The following is a 19,728-nucleotide window of genomic DNA, read 5'->3' as shown; positions in this document are numbered from 1 at the left end:
TAATAGCCGTTTTAACCCGTTATAGCCGGTTATTAATAACGGCCGTTATTTTGTGACGGAAGATAATAACGGGAGAAATAGTCCAGGATCTATTTCTCCCGTTACTATCTTCTGTCACAAAATAAGCGGTGGGATCCCCGCGATAAGACATCTTATCCCCTAGGGGGATATCTAGATGTCTAGGGGCGGAGTACCCCTTTAAGGTATCTGATGAATAGATTTTGGGCCAAAATTCTGGTGCACACAATTGTTAATTCCCCCCAATAGTGGGCTGCTGACATATGCATCGCGGAAGTTTCTCTCCTTCTCTAATCTACTCTTCTCTCATGTCAGTCACACGAGTTTCTACATCAGCTGGTAATCAGCTATATGAAAGAGACCAAAGCTATTAAACCAAATGTATGTTGTTTTCTTTCTACTTCTACTCACAAGGAAGTTCTGCAGCAGCTGCACTGTGTATTATGTAAATGCGGTAAAGAGGAGAGGAAAAAAGGAAAGTATGTGTGCATCAACTAATTTCCTCACCTTCTCTGCCTGATTCCAGACTTCAATGTCACCCAAAAACTTTTCCGGCCGTGTGGAGAGATTCAGTTTGAAGGTAAAACCAAAGACGTTGTAGACGGCGCGCAGGAAGTCCAGGCAGCTCTTGATCTCTTCTTCAATCTGCAATTAATAACAGCGAACCCAGATCGCAGCTTGTTTATTCTTCCTTCTACTGATAACGTCCCATTAAAAATAATCATAAATTTGCATATTTTATCTCATCACAGTGAAACCGCAGGGCAAGTTTAAATGAGATTCCCAACTAACGAAAGACAATGGTGGAGATATGGCGAAGGATAGGGGATAAGATGTATGATCACAGGGGTCCCCCGAGATCTCTGTACAGCCCCCGGCATTCTGTGCCGGGCGCTGCCTCCGAGATGGGGACGTGACGTCACGCACCCTATTGACGCCACACCCCCTCCATTCATGTCTATGGGAGGAGGCATGACGACCGTCACGCCCCCTCCTATAGACATGAATGCAGGGGGCGTGGCGTGACATCCTTAGGCATGGCCGTGATGTCACGTCCCCATCTCGGAGGCAGCGCCCGGCACAGAATGCCGGGGGCTGTACAGAGATCGCGGTGGGACCCCTGCGATCATACATCTAATCCCCTATCCTTTGGATAGCGGATAAGATGTATAAAGCCAGAATACTACTTTAAAGGGGTACTCCAGTGGAAATCATTATTTTTTTTTTTTAAATCAACTGTTGCCAGAAAGTAAAACAGATTTGTAAATGACTTCTATTTAAAAATCTTTACCCTTCCAGTACTTTTTATCAGCTGTATGCTACAGAGGAAATTCTTTTCTTTTTGAGTTTCTTTTTTGTCTTGTCCACAGTGCTCTCTGCTGACACCTACTGTCCATGTCAGGAACTTTCCAGAGCAGCATAGGTGTGCAATGGGGTTTTTCTCCTGCTCTGGACAGTGGTGTCAGCAGAGAGCACTGTGGACAAGACAAAAAAAGAAATTCCAAAAGAAAAGAATTTCCTCTGTAGCATACAGCCGCTAATAAGTACTGGAAGGGTAAAGATTTTTTTTTATAGAAGTCATTTACAAATCTGTTTAACTTTCTGGCAACAGTTGATTTAAAAAAAAATAATAATTCTACCGGAGTACCCCTTTAAAGGGGTATTCCGCCCCTTGACATCTTATCCCCTATCCAAAGGATAGGGGATAAGATGTTAAATCGCCGCGGTCCCGCTGCTGGGGACCCCTGGGATCCCCGCTACGGCACTGCGCTATCATTACAGCACAGAGCGAGTTCGATACGGGCGAATGACGGGCGATACAGGGGACGGAGCAGCGTGACGTCATGGCGCCGCCCCTCGTGACATCACGGCCCGTCCCCTTAATGCAAGTCTATGGGAGGGGGCGTGACGACCACCACGCCCCCTCCCATAGACTTGTATTGACGGGGGCGGGCCGTGACGTAACGATGCTCCGGCCCCTGTATTGCCCATCATTACGTGCAGAGCGAACTCGCTCTGCGCAGTAATGATAGCGGGGTGCTGCAGCAGCGATCTCCGGGGTCCCCAGCAGCGGGACCCTGGCGATCTGACATCTTATCCCCTATCCTTTGGATAGGGGATAAGATGTATAGGGGCGGAATACCCCTTTAAGTGCCATTCCATTGACTAAATGCAATTCCAGGAGGAGGTTTTGCAGGAGAATCTGGATCTTCCCCAGAAGTTCCGCTACAAAACTTCCATAGTGTGTACAGTGCAGCAGAATCCCATTAAGATCAATTAAATTTAGCTCTGTATAATTCGAAGCAGAATTTCCGTAGCGTGCATGGGCCCTAAATGGTAATAGAGTCCAGGCAACATTTTTACAGAATGTCTTAATAAATCAGTAGTAGTAAGGCCTCTTCCAACTTTTTCCTCCATGACAAGTCAATGAGCAGGGCAGGGTTTCCCAACCAGGGGGCCTCCAGCTGTTGGAAAACTACAACTCCCAGCATGCCCGGACAGCCGAAGGCTGTCCGGGCATGCTGGGAGTTGTAGTTTTGCAACAGCTGAAGGCATGCCGTTTGGGAAAAAACTAATTTAGATGGAAAAATGCATTTCTAAGCACAATATCCAAACTTGTGGTCAGCCCTTTTTGATGGTGCGGTGCTCGGATCATGCACGGCAGGTCCCGGCTGCTATCAGCAGGACCCGTCCGGTAATGGCAGACATCAGCGATCGTGCTGATGTCCGCCATTAACCCCTCAGTGTATGGCATTTGTGGTAATGCGGCACTTGTTATGGATGATCCGATTACCGATTGTTCTGGTTGATCAGATCAGCCAAGATGGCGGACGGATGTCGCCTCACCTGCCTCCGCCCCTCTCCAGGTGTATTTTTTTCTAGTCTGACATTGAGCAGACCAGAGAAGAAGATCGCCGATAATACTGATCAGTGCTATGCATTTGCATAGCACTGAACAGTAATAGCAATCTAATGATTGCTATAGGTAGTCCACTATGGGGACATTAAAAAATGTTAAAAAAAATATATATATATTAATTCTGGGAGTTGTAGCTTTGCAACAGCTGGAGGCACCCTGGTTGGGAAACACTGGGGCAAGGGATGGATTTTAAAGCAATTACTGATATTGTGTAACCCCCAACCTAACCAAATGTTTCATCTCACACAACCCATTTGACTCCAGTCAAAGGAGGAAACCAGAGCAATGGATCCATATAGAGAGATAGGTGAACAAACCTACCTGCTCCATGGCACAGAATATATGGGCATCGTCCTGTTGGAAGCGTCTGACTCGGGTCAGTCCCGTTAGGGCACCGGACAGCTCATTGCGGTGAAGGACTCCAAAATCAGCCATCCTCAGAGGCAGCTCCCTCCAAGAGCGCGGCCGGTGGTCAAACATCAAACTGCAAGAAACAGCTCTACTTAGAATGGGTGAATTTCAGGGACTTTAAAAAGGGTATTCGCCATCTTGGACATTTATCGCTTATGAACTGCGCTTATCTGGAGATCGAGGGTCGGCTCTGGCTTGGTTACGGTCACCGGAGGTGGTCAGAAAACTCAAAACCAACGTGGCAGCTGTTTTAGGCTGCATTCACATCTCGTTTTTGCAATACGGTTCCCGTATCAGGTTTCTTTACAAAAAACGTATGTCTCAAAACCGGACTGAACCGCATACAACCGTGTACAACCGTATATACCTCTGTACGGTTTGAAACCGTATATGGTTTGAAAACAGATGTCTGGTTGCATACGGATTAATACGTTTTTACACGGTTCTATGTTTGTCCTTTTAATTAAATAAAGTTCTTCTTGTTCTATTGATTTTCCAAGGGAAAAAACTTTCGGCGTGCACTGTGCATGTGCAAGCTGCCAAACCGTATTGTGCAAACCGGATGGAATTGTATGCACATACGGTTCAGTACGTTTCCCATTGACCACCATTTAAAAAAAAAAAAAAAAAAACGTATACAGGTTGTATCCGGTTTTTCACCCAGACATGAAACCATAGTAGACTACGGTTTTGTGTACGGGAGAAAACCGGATAAAACCGTACATGATGCAAAACGTACACAACTGGATGCTACGTTTGCAATTCGGTTTTCAATGACATGTCTATACATACGGTTTGCAATACGGTGCCATGCGGTTTTTACATTGAAACTGGATACAGGAACCGTATTGCAAAAACGAGATGTGAATGCAGCCTTACACAGTTTGTGCATATCCCATTATTGTCAGTGGGATTTATGCAAACAGTGAAGCACCCCAACCTACCCTGGTTACATAACCCTCAAGTTGCAAAAAAACAACATAACTAGACCATTAACCTCTATGAGAATTGTAAACTGAAAAGGGTAAAAGGGGTACTACGGTAATAAACTTTTTTTTTTTTTTTATCAACTGATGCCAGAAAGTTAAACAGATTTGTAAATTACTTCTATTAAAAAATCTTAATCCTTCCAGTACTTATTAGCTGCTGAATACTACAGAAGAACTTATTTTCTTTTTGGAACACAGAGCTCTCTGCTGACATATCTGTCCATTTTAAGAACTGCCCATAGAAAATGCTACTCTGGACAGTTCCTAAAATGGACAGAGATGTCAGCAGAGAGCACTGTGGTCATGATGTCAGCAGAGAGCTCTGTGTTCCAAAAAGAAAATAATTTCCTCAGTAGTATTCAGCAGCTAATAAGTACTAGAAGGATTAAGATTTTTTTAATAGAAGTAATTTACAAATCTGTTTGTATGCACACCATGTTTTTGTTATACAGTTCCCGTATACGGTTTCAAGGTAAACCGTATGGAACCGTATAGAAAACCGTATGCATTGACTTAACATTGTAAACCGTATGTCAAACGCATCATCTGGTTTAGTTCGCTTTGCGCCTTATATGGTTTTTGTCCGTTTTTTTTACCCATACCCAAAACGGTAGTCTACCACGTTTTTTGGTCCGGGTGAAAAACCGTATTAAACCGCATACATTTTTATTTTATTTTTTTTAACATGGGAGTCAATGGGAACCATACAGAACCGTATGTGCGTGTGGTTGCATCCGGTTTGCACCATACGGTTTTTGATTTTGCACAGTTTTTTTTCTTGGAATTTCAATAAAAAAGTGAAACTTTATTAAAAATGGAGTGAAAAGTTAAATACGTATACGTTTTTCCTTACAAAAAACGGGTGCAACCGGACATCATTTTTCAAACCGTATACGGGTTGAAATTTGTACACACGTTTTGATACAGTTTAGTCAGGTTTTGAGGAATCAGTTTTTCATCAAGAACCGGATACGGGAACTGTATTGCAAAAACGTGGTGTGAATGTACTCTAAGGCAGGTTCACAAAAAAAAATGCACAGTCTTGTAGAATGCATGTTCATGTGTCACCAGTAATAAACCTATACAAGCAGGGTAATGGAGTGTAGTTCTGCCCACTTAGCTGCCCTGGTAGTACCCACTTGTGGTAATGGATCCCATCTGTAGTACAAACTTTCCACTGGCTACATAAGGCTTATACAGAAAGTGCAAGAGCGTTCAGTATTTCAGGTAGGCATCTAGCAATCTGGATATTTTAGGTTTCTCTTTCAGATCTTGAAGCCTGTAGATCAGTGGTCTCCAACCTGCGGACCTCCAGATGTTGCAAAACAAAACAAAACAAAAAGGTATGCAGGTTGGAGACCACTGCTGTAGATCCTACCCTCTATCATACAGTTAAAGGGGTATTCCAGGAAAAAAAAAAATAATTAATATATCAACTGGCTCCAGAAAGTTAAACAGATTTATAAATTACTTCCGTTAAAATTTTTTTTAATCCTTTCAGTACTTATGAGCTTCTGAAGTTAAGGTTGTTCTTTTCTGTCTAAATCCTCTCTGATGACACCTGTCTTGGGAAACGCCCAGTTTAGAAGCAAATCCCCATAGCAAACCTCTTCTAAACTGGGCGTTTCCCGAGACAGGTGTCATCAGAGAGGATTTAGACAGAAAAGAACAACCTTAACTTCAGAAGCTCATAAGTACTGAAAGGATTAAGATTTTTTAATAGAAGTAATTTACAAATCTGCTTAACTTTCTGGAGCCAGTTGATATATAGAAAAAAGTTTTTTCCTGGAATACCCCTTTAAGCGGAGTATGTGAGTGTATGACTGTGTCGGGTCTCATACCAGTGTCCGGGACAGTTCATAGGCTTCAGAGCATAAATCTCCTTCTCCACTTCAAAAGAGAACATGTTCTCGCTGTAGTGCTGCCAGTGACCGGACGTCTGCCATAGTTTGCTGTTGTAAACGTTGGGGGTGACCACCTCCTGGAAGCCACGCTTTCTGTACTCTTGCTACAAGTGGAAAGAAAAAGATTAAATGATCAAATCCATAATAAAGTCAGTGACATGACGATACACGACTACCTACAATGCCTAGCCTGCGACGATACATCACTATGAAATGCCAGCAGAAACTTCTTTCCGGTGGAAAACAATCTATTTTAAACCAACTGGTGCCAGAAAGTTTAAACAGATTTGTAAATTACTTCTATTAAAAAAAATATATATATCTTAATCCTTCCAGTACTTATTAGCTGCTGTATACTACAGAGAAAGTGCTTTTCTTTTTGAATTTCCTTCCAGTCTGACCACAGTGCTCTCTGCTGACACCTCTGTCCATGTCAGGAACTGACCAGAGTAGGAGCAAATACCCATAGCAAACCTCTCCTGCTCTGGTCAGTTCCTGACATGGACAGAGGTGTCAGCAGGGAGCACTGTGGTCAGACAAAGTAAATTCAAAAAGAAAATAAACTTTCTCTGTAGTATACAGCAGCTGATAAGTACTGGAAGGATTAAGATTTTTTTTTTTTTAATAGAAGTAATTTACAAATCTGTTTAACTTTCTGGCACTTCTGGCACCAGTTGATTTAAAATAAGTTGTTTTTCACTGGAGTACCCCTTTAATTGTATTACAGGCCTTGAGCCAAAATTTTACCATTCGGGGCATAGGGACTAAGTGTGGAGGATCAAAGTATACAGCTAGTACATGTAAAACTTTCCAAAGACCCTTTAAAACAAACTGTAACCCTTGAACTCCCCCACTATTGAATGTCTGCTGAATTTTTTGCATGATCCTTAAATAAGCAGTCTTTTAGCAATCCTGTTGCAGAGAACACATTTACGTTGGTGATGGGGGGGAGAGATGGCTTAGACAAAGCAAAAGGACTTAAAGGGGGAACCCCGCTGCCCCAGCGTTCAGAGCATTTTGTTCAGAACGCTTGGAGCGGCCGGCCGTGATGGCCACGCCCCTCGTGCTGTCACACAACGCCCCCTCAATGCAAGTCTATGGGAGGGGGCGCAGCGACTGTTCTAAATGAACGCCAGGGTGCGGCACAGAGATGGCGAGGGTTACAGCAGCGGGAACCCACCGATCAGACATCTTAAGATAAGATGTCTAGAGGCGGAGAACTCCTTTAAAGGGGTACTCCGGTGAAACACTTTTTTTTTTTAATCAGCTGGTGTCAGAAAGTTAAACAGATTTGTAAATTACTTCTATTAAAAAATCTTAATCCTTCCTGTACTTATTAGCTGCTGAATACTACAGAGGAAATTCTTTTCTTTTTGAAACACGGAACTGTCTGCTGACATCACGAGCACAGTGCTCTCTGCTGACATCTCTGTCCATTTTATGAACTGTCCAGAACAGCATATGTTTTCTATGGGGATTTCCTTTTAAGCTGGCAGTTCCTAAAATGAACAGAGATGTCAGCAGAGAGCACTGTGCTCATGATGTCAGCAGACAGCTCTGTGTTTCAAACGGAAAATAATTTTCACTGTAGTATTCAGCAGCTAATAAGTACAGGAAGGATTAAGATTTTTTAATAGAAGTAATTTACGAATATGTTTAACTTTCTGGCACCAGTTGATTTAAAAAAAAAAAGTTTTTCACCGGAGTACCCCTTTAAAATACGTGTTCTACTGCAGACACAGCAGAGGGGGGAGGCTCCTGCTGCAGCCAGATGTCAGCCAGACACAGGGCAGTAAAGCTTTTCAGTTTTATCTGCAATATAAAAGATAGGGGCAGATTGCAAGGGGGGGGGGGGGGGGGGGAGGATGACCGATTAGACCCCCTGCGATACCAAAAACTGGACCAGTCTTTTTATTCTGAATGAAGAGGGGAGCAATGCATGTGTACTGCAGCTACATTCATTGTCTAAGGGAAATCGAGTACAGCGCTCAGCAATATTAGGAAGACCTAAAGAGAATAAATGAAGGTATAGCCAGGCATGTGTGCTGCCATTCCATTCATTTGGGGGACAAAGGATCTCTATTCCTGTGATCATAGGCTGTTACAGGGGCCAGATCCCCGCACCAATCCTGCGGATAGGGGATAACCCCATTAGTACTCTGGTGGAAATTTTATTTTTTTTTTTTAATCAACTGGTACCAGAAAGTTGAACAAATTTGTAAATTACTTCTATATAAAAATCTTAATCCTTCCAGTACTTATCAGCTGCTGTATGTTCCAGCGGGAGTTGTATAGTTCTTTCCATTCTGACCACAAGTGCTCTCTGCTGCCATCTCTGTCCGTGTCAGGAACTGCCCAGAGCAGGAGAAAATCCCCAAAGTAAACCTCTCCAGCTCCAGATAGTTCCTGACATGGATAGAGGTGTCAGCAGAGATCACTGTGGTCAGACTGAAAAGAACTACACAACTTCCTGTGGCACACACAGCAGCTGATAAGTACTGGAAGGATTAAGATTTTTAAATAGAAGTAATTTACAAATCTGTTTAACTTTCTGGCACCAGTTGATTTAAAAAAAAAATATATATATATGTTTTCCACCGGAGTACTCCTTTAACCCCTTAAGGACTCAGCCCATTTTGGCCTTAAGGACTCAGACAATTTAATTTTTACGTTTTCATTTTTTCCTCCTCGCCTTTTAAAAATCATAACTCTTTTATATTTTCATCCACAGACTAGTATGAGGGCTTGTTTTTTGCGCGACCAGTTGTCCTTTGTAATGACATCACTCATTATATCATAAAATGTATGGCGCAACCAAAAAACACTATTTTTGTGGGGAAATTAAAACGAAAAACGCAATTTTGCTAATTTTGGAAGGTTTTGTTTTCACGCCGTACAATTTATGGTAAAAATGACGTGTGTTCTTTATTCTGAGGGTCAATACGATTAAAATGATACCCATTATTACATACTTTTATATTATTGTTGCGCTTAAAAAAAAATCACAAACTTTTTAACCAAATTAGTACGTTTATAATCCCTTTATTTTGATGACCTCTAACTTTTTTATTTTTCCGTATAAGCGGCGGTATGGGGGCTAATTTTTTGCGCCATGATCTGTACTTTTTTTTTGATACCACATTTGCATATAAAAAACTTTAATACATTTTTTATAATTTTTTTTTAATAAAATGTATTAAAAAAGTAGGAATTTTGGATTTTTTTTTTTCGTTTACGCCGTTCACCGTACGGGATCATTAACATTTTATTTTAATAGTTCGGACATTTACGCACGCGGCGATACCATATATGTCTATAAAAAAATTTTTTACGCTTTTTGGGGGTAAAATAGGAAAAAACGGACGTTTTACTTTTTTATTGGGGGAGGGGATTTTTCACTTTTTTTTTTACTTTTACTTTTACATTTTTTTTTTACACTTGAATAGTCCCCATAGGGGACTATTCATAGCAATACCATGATTGCTAATACTGATCTGTTCTATGTATAGGACATAGAACAGATCAGTATTATCGGTCATCTCCTGCTCTGGTCTGCTCGATCACAGACCAGAGCAGGAGACGTCGGGAGCCGGACGGAGGAAGGAGAGGGGACCTCCGTGCAGCGTTATGAATGATCGGATCCCCGCAGCAGCGCTGCGGGCGATCCGATCATTCATTCAAATCGCGCACTGCCGCAGATGCCGGGATCTGTATTGATCCCGGCACCTGAGGGGTTAATGGCGGACGCCCGCGAGATCGCGGGCGTCGGCCATTGCCGGCGGGTCCCTGGCTGCGATCAGCAGCCGGGATCAGCCGCGCATAACACTGGCATCGCTCCGATGCCCGCGGTTATGCACAGGACGTAAATGTACGTCCTGGTGCGTTAAGTACCACCTCACCAGGATGTACATTTACGTCCTGCGTCCTTAAGGGGTTAAAGGAAGAAGAGCTGGGATATTTTCTATATCTATAGACTTTTTTTCAATAGCTTTTATGTTTATTGCCCCTATAACAAATCTCCAATTAGATGAATTATAATATCATGTGAACAATCTGCCTCTGGTATAAGAACACAATAGAAGCCCCTCCCCCAAGGATGCTGCTCTGAGGTGAAAGCAATGCAGAGAGAAGCTTAAGGGGAAATCCATGATGGGTTATGTGAAGAACACTTTACGGGAAGGTTTGTATCATAGCGTAAAATTATTAGAGCAGAAAGTCTGTGTTTGAGGACGTTTAACGATTTCGGTGGCTTTGCAGAACTGACAGCTCTGTATTCCACATCCTTCCTTTTAGGCTGCGGACATTTCACTGTGACCTATAGAATCACTAAACCTAAAGGAATCGCTGTCGCCGGACTCCATTGGCAGATTTAGAAAACGATTTAGATTTAGAAAACGAAAACTTCTAATATGCACAAACAGATTAACCCATTAAAGGGGTACACCGGTGGAAAAGGTTTTTTTTTTTTTTTTTTAAATCAACTGGTGCTAGAAAGTTAAACAGATTTGCAAATTACTTCTATTAAAAAAATCTTAATCCTTCCAGTACTACTTAGTTGCTAAATAAGGAAATTATTTTCTTTTTGGAACACAGAGCTCTCTGCTGACATCACGACCACAGTGCTCTCTGCTGACATCTCTGTCCATTTTAGGAACTGTCCAGAGAAGCATATGTTTGCTATGGGGATTTTCTCCTACTCTGGACGTTCTTAAAATGGACAGAGATGTCAGCAGAGAGCACTGTACTCGTGATGTCAGCAGAGAGCTCTGTGTTCCAAAAAGAAAACCATTCCCTCTGTAGTATTCAGCAGCTAAGAAGTACTGGAAGGATTAAGATTTTTTAATAGAAGAAATTTACAAATCTGTTTAACTTTCTGGCATCAGTTGATAAAAAAAAAATAAAAAATTCCACCGGAGTACCCCTTTAAAAGACCACGGACGTAAATGTACGTCCTGGTTTGGCGGGACTTCCCGCACCAGGACGTACATTTACATCCTGTGTATGACCGAGAGCATCGGAAGGGTGCTCGCGTCATACACGGCCGGGGACCCGCCCGTAATGGCCGACATCCGCAATCGCGCGGATGTCCGCCATTAACCCCTCAGATGCAGTGATCAATACAGATCATGGCATCTGCGGTATTGTGGTACTTTGGATGATCAGATCGCCCGCAGCGCTCCGATCATCCAGCATGGTGGCCGGAGGTCCCCTCACCTGCCTCCGGCTGTCTCCCGGGGTCTTCTGCTCTGGTCTGCGATCGAGCAGACCAGAGCAGAAGATCACCGATAATACTGAGCAGTGCTGTGTCCTATACATAGCACTAAACGGTATTAGCAATCAAAGGATTGCTATAGATAGTCCCCTATGGGGACATAAAAAGTGTAAAATAAAAGTGGAAAAATTTAAAAATAAAAAGTAAAAAAATACCCCCCCCCCAACAAAAATTGTCAGTTTTTCCCATTTTAACCCCAAAAAGCGTACATTTTTAATTAAAAAAAACGTATATATATTAGGGATCGACCAATATCGTTTATTTAGGGCCGATACCGATAATCGGTGGAGGTTAGGGCCAATAGCAGATAACTTATACCGATATTCCGGTATAAGTTATCGGCTATTTATCCCCCCACGACACCGCTGCAGATCATTGATTTAAAGCGGGCGCTTTAAATCAATGCACTGCAGTGGCTTTTGCGGTGCCATAGGCCGCCGCCGCTACCACCCGCTTCTCTCCCCCTACCTGTCAGGGTGGTCCGGGCCATCCATCCTTCCTGTAGTGTCCGGCGGAATTCCGGGTGGAGGGTGAACCGGTCCGGGCTGTCCTTCTCCGGGGGTCCTCTTCTCCACTCCGGGCAGGCTCCGGCCTAGTAACGCAGCATAGATGCCGCTGCGCAGTGACGCACCTGACGTCACGGCGTAGCGGTGTCTATGCAGCGTACTAGGCCGGAGCCTGCCCGGAGTGGAGAAGAGGACCCCCGGAGAAGGACAGCCCGGACCGGTTCACCCTCCACCATCTCAACTGGCTCCAGAAAGTTGAACAGATTTGTAAATCACTTCTATTAAAAAATCTTAATCCTTTCAGTACTTATGAGCTTCTGAAGTTGAGTTGTTCTTTTCTGTCTAAGTGCTCTCTGATGACACCTGTCTCGGGAACCGCCCAGTTTAGAAGCAAATCTCCATAGCAAACCTCTTCTACTCCGCAGTTCCCGAGACGAAGCACAGGCGAAACGTACGTTGGGGTAGGAGGAGGTAGGTGTGTGGCTGCATGGCAGGAGGACTTTATGGTGTCTCGTTCATTTCTCCCTTGGCTACTTTCTGTTTATTGTACTCTTTCCCATTTAGGACATTCTTTGATGTGTCATTGTTACATTATTTGTTACCCATGTGTTTATAGACATTTTTCAATAATATCCAGTGACCTCTTGTTTACATTTGTACTTTCTATGGTACACCAGTTATTCCCTGTACTCCATGTAGGGCTACACCACTTGCCTGCTCCCATCTTCTGTGACTGCTATTGTAGTGCCTTATTTTATCCTCTTTTTATTATTTTTTATTGTATGTATTTTTTGCATATGTGTTAATAAAAGTCATTTTACATGATCTGGTTCTATTTTGTTGGTAGTGTTATGTTATAGCGGACCAGCCATGGTTTCTTTACTTAGTTGCTGTGTATGTATGAATTATATTTTCCCGAGACAAGCAGAGATGTCAGCAGAGAGCACTGTTGCCAGACAGAAAACAACAACTCAACTTCAGCAGTTGATAATTATTGGAAGGATTAAGATTTTTTAATAGAAGTCATATACAAATCTGTTTAACTGTCTGGAGCCAGTTGATGTGTATGTGTATATATATATATATATATATATATATATATATATATATATATATGTATTCCAGAAAAAAACTTTATATATATGGTATCTGGAATACCCCTTTAAGTCTCCAGTCCTTACCCTGATGAAGCTGATTAGCTGGTTATAGATGTAAGCTCCCTTGGGCAGGAAAAAGCAGCTTCCGGGACTCAGCTCATGGAAGAAGAACAGTTCTTGATCCTATGTTAAAGCAAACACCAACACATAGGTAAATACTGAAACAAGTCGTCCTGAAACTAAACAAAAACTTCATTGGGGGACATACATACAGATGGGGTATGTGCACTTGCCACTAGGAGGAACTGACACTAGGAAAAAAAGTCGGCTCCTCCCTGGCAGGATATACTCAGCCATTGGAAGTGAGGTAATCAGTTGTGTCACAAAGCAGTAAGAAAAGCCAACAAAGAAATAATGTCCAAAAGGACCCCAGAAAGGAATCCCAGATTTAAAAAAGAAATTAAAAGAAAAATAAATAAAAAAAGAACGGAAGAGAAATTCCGGACAAAGAATGAAGAAATGGGTGGGTGTGGTGTCCCTCAATGAAGGCTACGAGAAAGAGATTATACGGCGAGTACAAAAAAAATTTCCTTTTCTTGGTCGCTCTTCTTTGGGGGACACCAATACTGATGGGACGTACCAAAGCAGTCCCCTAGGGTGGGAGCAACAACCACCAGAGAAGGGGAATCGGTCCAAAAACCAAACCCACTCGTCTGTAAGGCCTGCGGACGAGATCCGGGCCAGAGACAAAAGAGGCTCAGAAACTGAGCTCCCGGAAGAAACACCTGTCCATGGAAATGTAATAGGAGGCAAAAGGAAGAGAACGTCCTATGTAGAGACTCTAAACCTACGGTCCATAAAGAGACAAGAAATGGGTTGACTAGGAAGCCAGATGGGCCGGAACTATCCCAGGAGGAGGTAGGAAACAACTCCAAGGAACACAGCACCAGACAGAGGCAGCTAGCCCGGCTGGGAAACAAAAATGGAAAGGGACACAACAAGAGAACCCCATCCAGAGTCAACCGATTCAAGAGAACATGGCGGAAAGGCGCCAGGGAGAGCAGCGTACGCCTGAGCAAAAGGCGAGCACAGGAGGTGGAGACCAGACAAGCACTGGAAAAAAGATGGAAACCGGCTCTAGAGAGGCCCGATGCAAAAAATAAATTAATTTATTTAAAAAATAAAAAATCGACAACCTGAACAGCTGCAAACCAAAAACCACCAGCCCAGGGGCCCGCCGTGAGCACCTGGGAGGTGAAATAAGCTCGACTAGCGTGATCAGGAGTCCGGAACGCCCTCCATCTTGGGAGTACATGGACCCCGAAGGAGGAGACGGAAGTAATAACGTCCAAAAAAGGAGCAGAACGCCCAGAAAAAGGGCATCCAGGAGCACCCGACATGGGAACTGGAGGTTCCCGGGTCACCTGGAAGACGTACACATATGAATAATCGGCCATAAGGAGCATCCCGGAGCACCGGAGCGGCCGACATGTGAATCAGAGGTTCCAGAGTCGCCTGGAAGACGGACACCTGTAGAGTAAGTAAACCCAACGTCCGCGAAACGCTCCGGGTGACAGACTTCTATGTCGAGACAAGAACTGCGGTACAGAAAAACCACCCCACATAAGGGATCGCGGAGAAATCTGGGTGGGAGAGCTAACCTGCCCGTGACCTCAACCATCACTAAGGGCCAAAGAACCAGGAGGGCCGATCCAGAAAAGCTCAGCACCCAAAGGCGTCTCACAACCATGCCCCTTGCAGACCAACGTTGCACCTTTATAAAGGGGAACAGAGTGCTGCTGTTGCTGTGAAAGTCGATGGAACCTGTAGGAAATGCCAACACCCCATCTCTTAATGGTGCTCCACACCAGGACTGCTTTCACAGATGCAAGAGAGGAAGGATGTATGTGGGAAAGGAAACAGGCAGACACAGTCTGATAAACAGGTATAAAAGGTCCAATGAACCCACCGAGACACTCTGTGGAACCTCACATGGAAAATTAGTCACTGGACTGTAGTCGCCGGAGCGATAAGAATGGAAGATCGGGGGAGGCTGAGAAGCCATGGATTGTATCCCCGTTACACCGTATAGGGTCCATAGGACACGCTGGGTCACTTCTTCGTACACCTAGCACAGCAGTGGGGGTACCAGAACTAAAGCCGCTGATACATCAGCCGAGTGATGAGTGACATGCGGCGGAGGAAACCACGCAGACCACTGTGACTTACTGGTATGGGTCCATAGTATACAACGGTCACTTCTTTGAACACCTCGCACAGCAGTGGGGTACTGGAATGCCAGCCGCGGACGTGGCAGCTGTGAGATGAGTGACAGGCGTGACTACTGTCTGGCATATTGATATCAGGTCCAATGCCCACGCAGGGACACTTCCACGGAGACCTTGCACTGGACATGGGGATCCAGAGCACTAGCCACGGACGTGGCAGCCTGTGGAGGGGGGAAATCATATTGTATGACATGCCAAGAACACCACCTTGATGGGTGGCCGGCGGACCTGACAGAGAAGGAACCTCAAAAGCACCCTTAGCGTCCGCCAGGAATGCAAAAAGCATTGCAAGTGCACCACCAGGGTCTTGCCTCGGTAGGAAGGCACTGGAAGTCGGCCATGGACACGATGGACATGTATGATACTCAGTGGCAGGGGAGAAAAGTCACTAAATATAGCCCCGGTGGTTACCAAGAGATTGTGAAATCCCTGAACAACCCGCCACGGTGGTACGCATACTCTCCCTGACAGAGTGAGAACCCTGCAGAGAATAGGTACAGAGGCATACCCCAAGTGAGTCAATGTATTTTGTCAATAGTAGGTCACCCACAGGGTGACTAGAAAGGGACCCTACAGATACAGTCCCTAGAAAGGGACCCTACAGATGTTAAACTGATAAAAACAGACATGACAGACCAAGGTTATAATCGCGCTTAGTTGATACAAGGGGGAGCTTGGTGAGCAAGGCACCCTGCGCTGATACTGCCCATGTGGTCCCCTAAGTGAGATGGGCTAGGATGCCCACAGCAGGTCCCTTATTTAGGGATACTTAAAATAAGCACATTCCATGAGCGGGAACAGCTCAGAACAGAGTGCTAGAGAAGCGCCTGCCAAGCCGCCGCATGGCTCAGAGCCAGGGGACAAGAGTGGGCCAGCTGGAAGAACAACGGAGCCACTCTGCCTACCTAGCTGCGCCGAACCCCACCCCCCTGTCGCAGGGGAGGAGCGGGGCTAGATGCCGCTGAAAGAAGCACATGACTGCGAGCAAGCACCGCGCGAACCTGGAGAGGAGGCAGCCTGACCGTCCGGTTCGTGCGCTGGTTCAGGGGAAGAAGAAGGGAAGAGCTACGTGCCGCCATAACTCCCTGAACTCCCGCCTGCTGAACACCCATATTGCGCACACCTGCTGAGTCCACACAGCAGACCCGGGCGCAGAAGTGATGCGATGGCGGCTCTCTGCACATACTAGGAGCGCGGGGAGAGCCGCCGGCCTGCAGCAGACCTGTACGCATGAAGGCGGCTCCGGCGCTGGCTAAGAGCGCTGAGCCACAGATAGTGAAGTCCCGGCACTGGACAAAGCACAGAGAATCAGGGGGCCGCCAGAAAATAAAAAAACTTAAAGAGAGCAGAGGGGAAACGCTTGAGTAGTTCCCTCATAACCCCCCACCATTGCCGCTGCAGCCCTGAGATGCAGCAGAAGCATTGGGGAACAGTGGGGACCCGGACTCAGGGTACAACCTCCAGGCGCAGTCGTTGGCGATAAGGGGCTGACGGCCCATACTCTTATGTTCCGTGTCCCTTTATCGCAAACAGGTAGTGCCATGCTCCTGAACCCCCACCTGAAAAACGGAAACAAAAGGGAGATAAAAAAAACTAAACAGCCATTACTAGAAAATAATTAAAAAGACCAGGTCTGGGGAGCTCCCAGACCTGTGTCTTGCCTCCTACTGACACTAGCTAAAACTGATTACCTCACTTCCAGTGGGCGAGTATATCCTGCAAGGGTGGAGCTGACTTTTTTTCCTAGTGTCAGTACCTCCTAGTGGCAAAAGCATATACCCGTCAGTATGGGTGTCCCCCAATGAAGAGCGACTGAGAAACGCTGTTTTAATGGGATCTGAGAGAATCTTGGCAGTCAGAGCCCAATCAATCCAGACAGAACTAATCGACATGGCAATATTATAAAATGTAGATTATATAATCTCATTGCACATCTTGTTGTTGATCTAGGCCAATACTTTGGTGAATGAACTCAATAAACACCAGGTATTAAGTTATTCTAAGATGTCAGACCACCACATCTTTTTTTATTAGCGCTCACCCTTCCAATCTTCCTGTGGTCTCGGTTTTTGGCTTCTTCTTGGAATTTCTCCCATTCTTTCAGCATTTTTGCATCAGGAAAAGAAATTCCGTATATTCTTTGTAGGGTTTCCATATCAGCTTTCCCTTCCCAGTAAGTGGAGGAGTTCTGTAAATCACAAAGTAGTAAGCGTGATATCACTGATGTACTTCAGAGCTTGTGATCAGAACGAATCCGGCATTACTAATAATACAGACAACAAGAGAAAGCATCATATCACAACATATATATAGAGGATGTGTCCTGTGTGGTGCAGTATAGAGGATGTGTCCTGTGTGGTGCAGTATAGAGGATCTGTCCTGTGTGGTGTAGTATAGAGGATCTCTCCTGTGTGGTGTAGTATAGAGGATCTCTCCTGTGTGGTGTAGTATAGAGGATCTCTCCTGTGTGGTGTAGTATAGAGGATGTGTCCTGTGTGGTGTAGTATAGAGGATCTCTCCTGTGTGGTGGAGTATAGGAGGATGTGTCCTGTGTGGTGGAGTATAGAGGATGATCTCTCCTGCGTGGTGTAGTATAGAGGATCTCTCCTGCGTGGTGTAGTATAGAGGATCTCTCCTGCGTGGTGTAGTATAGAGGATCTCTCCTGCGTGGTGTAGTATAGAGGATCTGTCCTGCGTGGTGTAGTATAGAGGATCTGTCCTGCGTGGTGTAGTATAGAGGAACTGTCCTGCGTGGTGTAGTATAGAGGATCTGTCCTGTGTGGTGTAGTATAGAGGATCTGTCCTGTGTGGTGTAGTATAGAGGATCTGTCCTGTGTGGTGTAGTATAGAGGATCTCTCCTGTGTGGTGTAGTATAGAGGATCTCTCCTGTGTGGTGTAGTATAGGGGATCTCTCCTGTGTGGTGTAGTATAGAGGATCTCTCCTGTGTGGTGTAGTATAGAGGATCTCTCCTGTGTGGTGTAGTATAGAGGATCTCTCCTGTGTGGTGTAGTATAGAGGATCTGTCCTGTGTGATGTAGTATAGAGGATCTCTCCTGTGTGGTGTAGTATAGAGGATCTGTCCTGTGTGGTGTAGTATAGAGGATCTGTCCTGTGTGGTGTAGTATAGAGGATCTCTCCTGTGTGGTGTAGTATAGAGGATCTCTCCTGTGTGGTGTAGTATAGAGGATCTCTCCTGTGTGGTGTAGTATAGAGGATCTGTCCTGTGTGGTGTAGTATAGAGGATGTGTCCTGTGTGGTGTAGTATAGAGGATCTCTCCTGTGTGGTGTAGTATAGAGGATCTCTCCTGTGTGGTGTAGTATAGAGGATCTCTCCTGTGTGGTGTAGTATAGAGGATCTCTCCTGTGTGGTGTAGTATAGAGGATCTGTCCTGTGTGGTGTAGTATAGAGGATCTGTCCTGTGTGGTGTAGTATAGAGGATCTCTCCTGTGTGGTGTAGTATAGAGGATCTCTCCTGTGTGGTGTAGTATAGGGGATCTCTCCTGTGTGGTGTAGTATAGAGGATCTCTCCTGTGTGGTGTAGTATAGAGGATCTCTCCTGTGTGGTGTAGTATAGAGGATCTCTCCTGTGTGGTGTAGTATAGAGGATCTCTCCTGTGTGGTGTAGTATAGAGGATGTGTCCTGTGTGGTGTAGTATAGAGGATGTATCCTGTGTGGTGTAGTATAGAGGATCTCTCCTGTGAGGTGTAGTATAGAGGATCTGTCCTGTGGGGTGTAGTATAGAGGATGTGTCCTGTGTGGTGTAGTATAGAGGATCTGTCCTGTGTGATGTAGTATAGAGAATCTGTCCTGTGTGGTGTAGTATAGAGGATCTCTCCTGTGTGGTGTAGTATAGAGGATCTCTCCTGTGTGGTGTAGTATAGAGGATGTTTCCTGTGTGGTGTAGTATAGAGGATCTAGGTGCTATTAATACTTTTCCAGGAGGAACAACAGAGGAATAGCACAGTGTAGCGTACGGATAGTAAAGAACAAGTTAGAAATATATACTAGAACTTCAGATCTACTCATAGGTTTGTGTTCTGCATTGACATTCGCACACACATTACCTTGTGTATCTTGAAGGCTTTAATCTTGCCGGTGTGCCTGACATGGGGCCCTCTACAAAGATCGATTAAGGGGCCACATCTGAAAATACCATTAGAAGTACATGAATGCAGTGCAAACAATGTAAATGCTGCATCCCTCAATGTAGCATCTGCTGCTGCATCCTCTAGGGCTGACGAGTCCAACCAGCGGCCCATCAGCTGTTGCAAAACTACAACTCCCAGCATGCCCGGACAGCCAACGGCTGTCCGGGCATG

At 44.8% G+C, this 19,728-nt stretch overlaps 1 protein-coding gene across 2 annotated transcripts in view; it reads right to left on the bottom strand.

Annotated features, from left to right (window-relative positions):
- The window catches only part of TARS1 (threonyl-tRNA synthetase 1), a 74,867-nt gene that overhangs the window by 18,754 nt on the left and 36,385 nt on the right, over positions 1-19,728 (bottom strand). For both annotated transcript variants that reach the window (XM_056545354.1, XM_056545345.1), the window contains exons 8-13: positions 19,474-19,552; positions 17,447-17,593; positions 13,202-13,300; positions 6,180-6,346; positions 3,260-3,422; positions 526-663 (exon numbers count right to left, since the gene is read on the bottom strand). In XM_056545354.1, coding sequence (XP_056401329.1) covers positions 526-663; positions 3,260-3,422; positions 6,180-6,346; positions 13,202-13,300; positions 17,447-17,593; positions 19,474-19,552 — 793 coding nt within the window. The remainder of the gene's footprint in view (positions 1-525; positions 664-3,259; positions 3,423-6,179; positions 6,347-13,201; positions 13,301-17,446; positions 17,594-19,473; positions 19,553-19,728) is intronic.

Source organism: Hyla sarda, chromosome 1 (assembly GCF_029499605.1).
Source record: "Hyla sarda isolate aHylSar1 chromosome 1, aHylSar1.hap1, whole genome shotgun sequence".
NCBI lineage: Eukaryota > Metazoa > Chordata > Amphibia > Anura > Hylidae > Hyla > Hyla sarda.
This window is presented reverse-complemented; position numbering and strand designations above follow the sequence as displayed.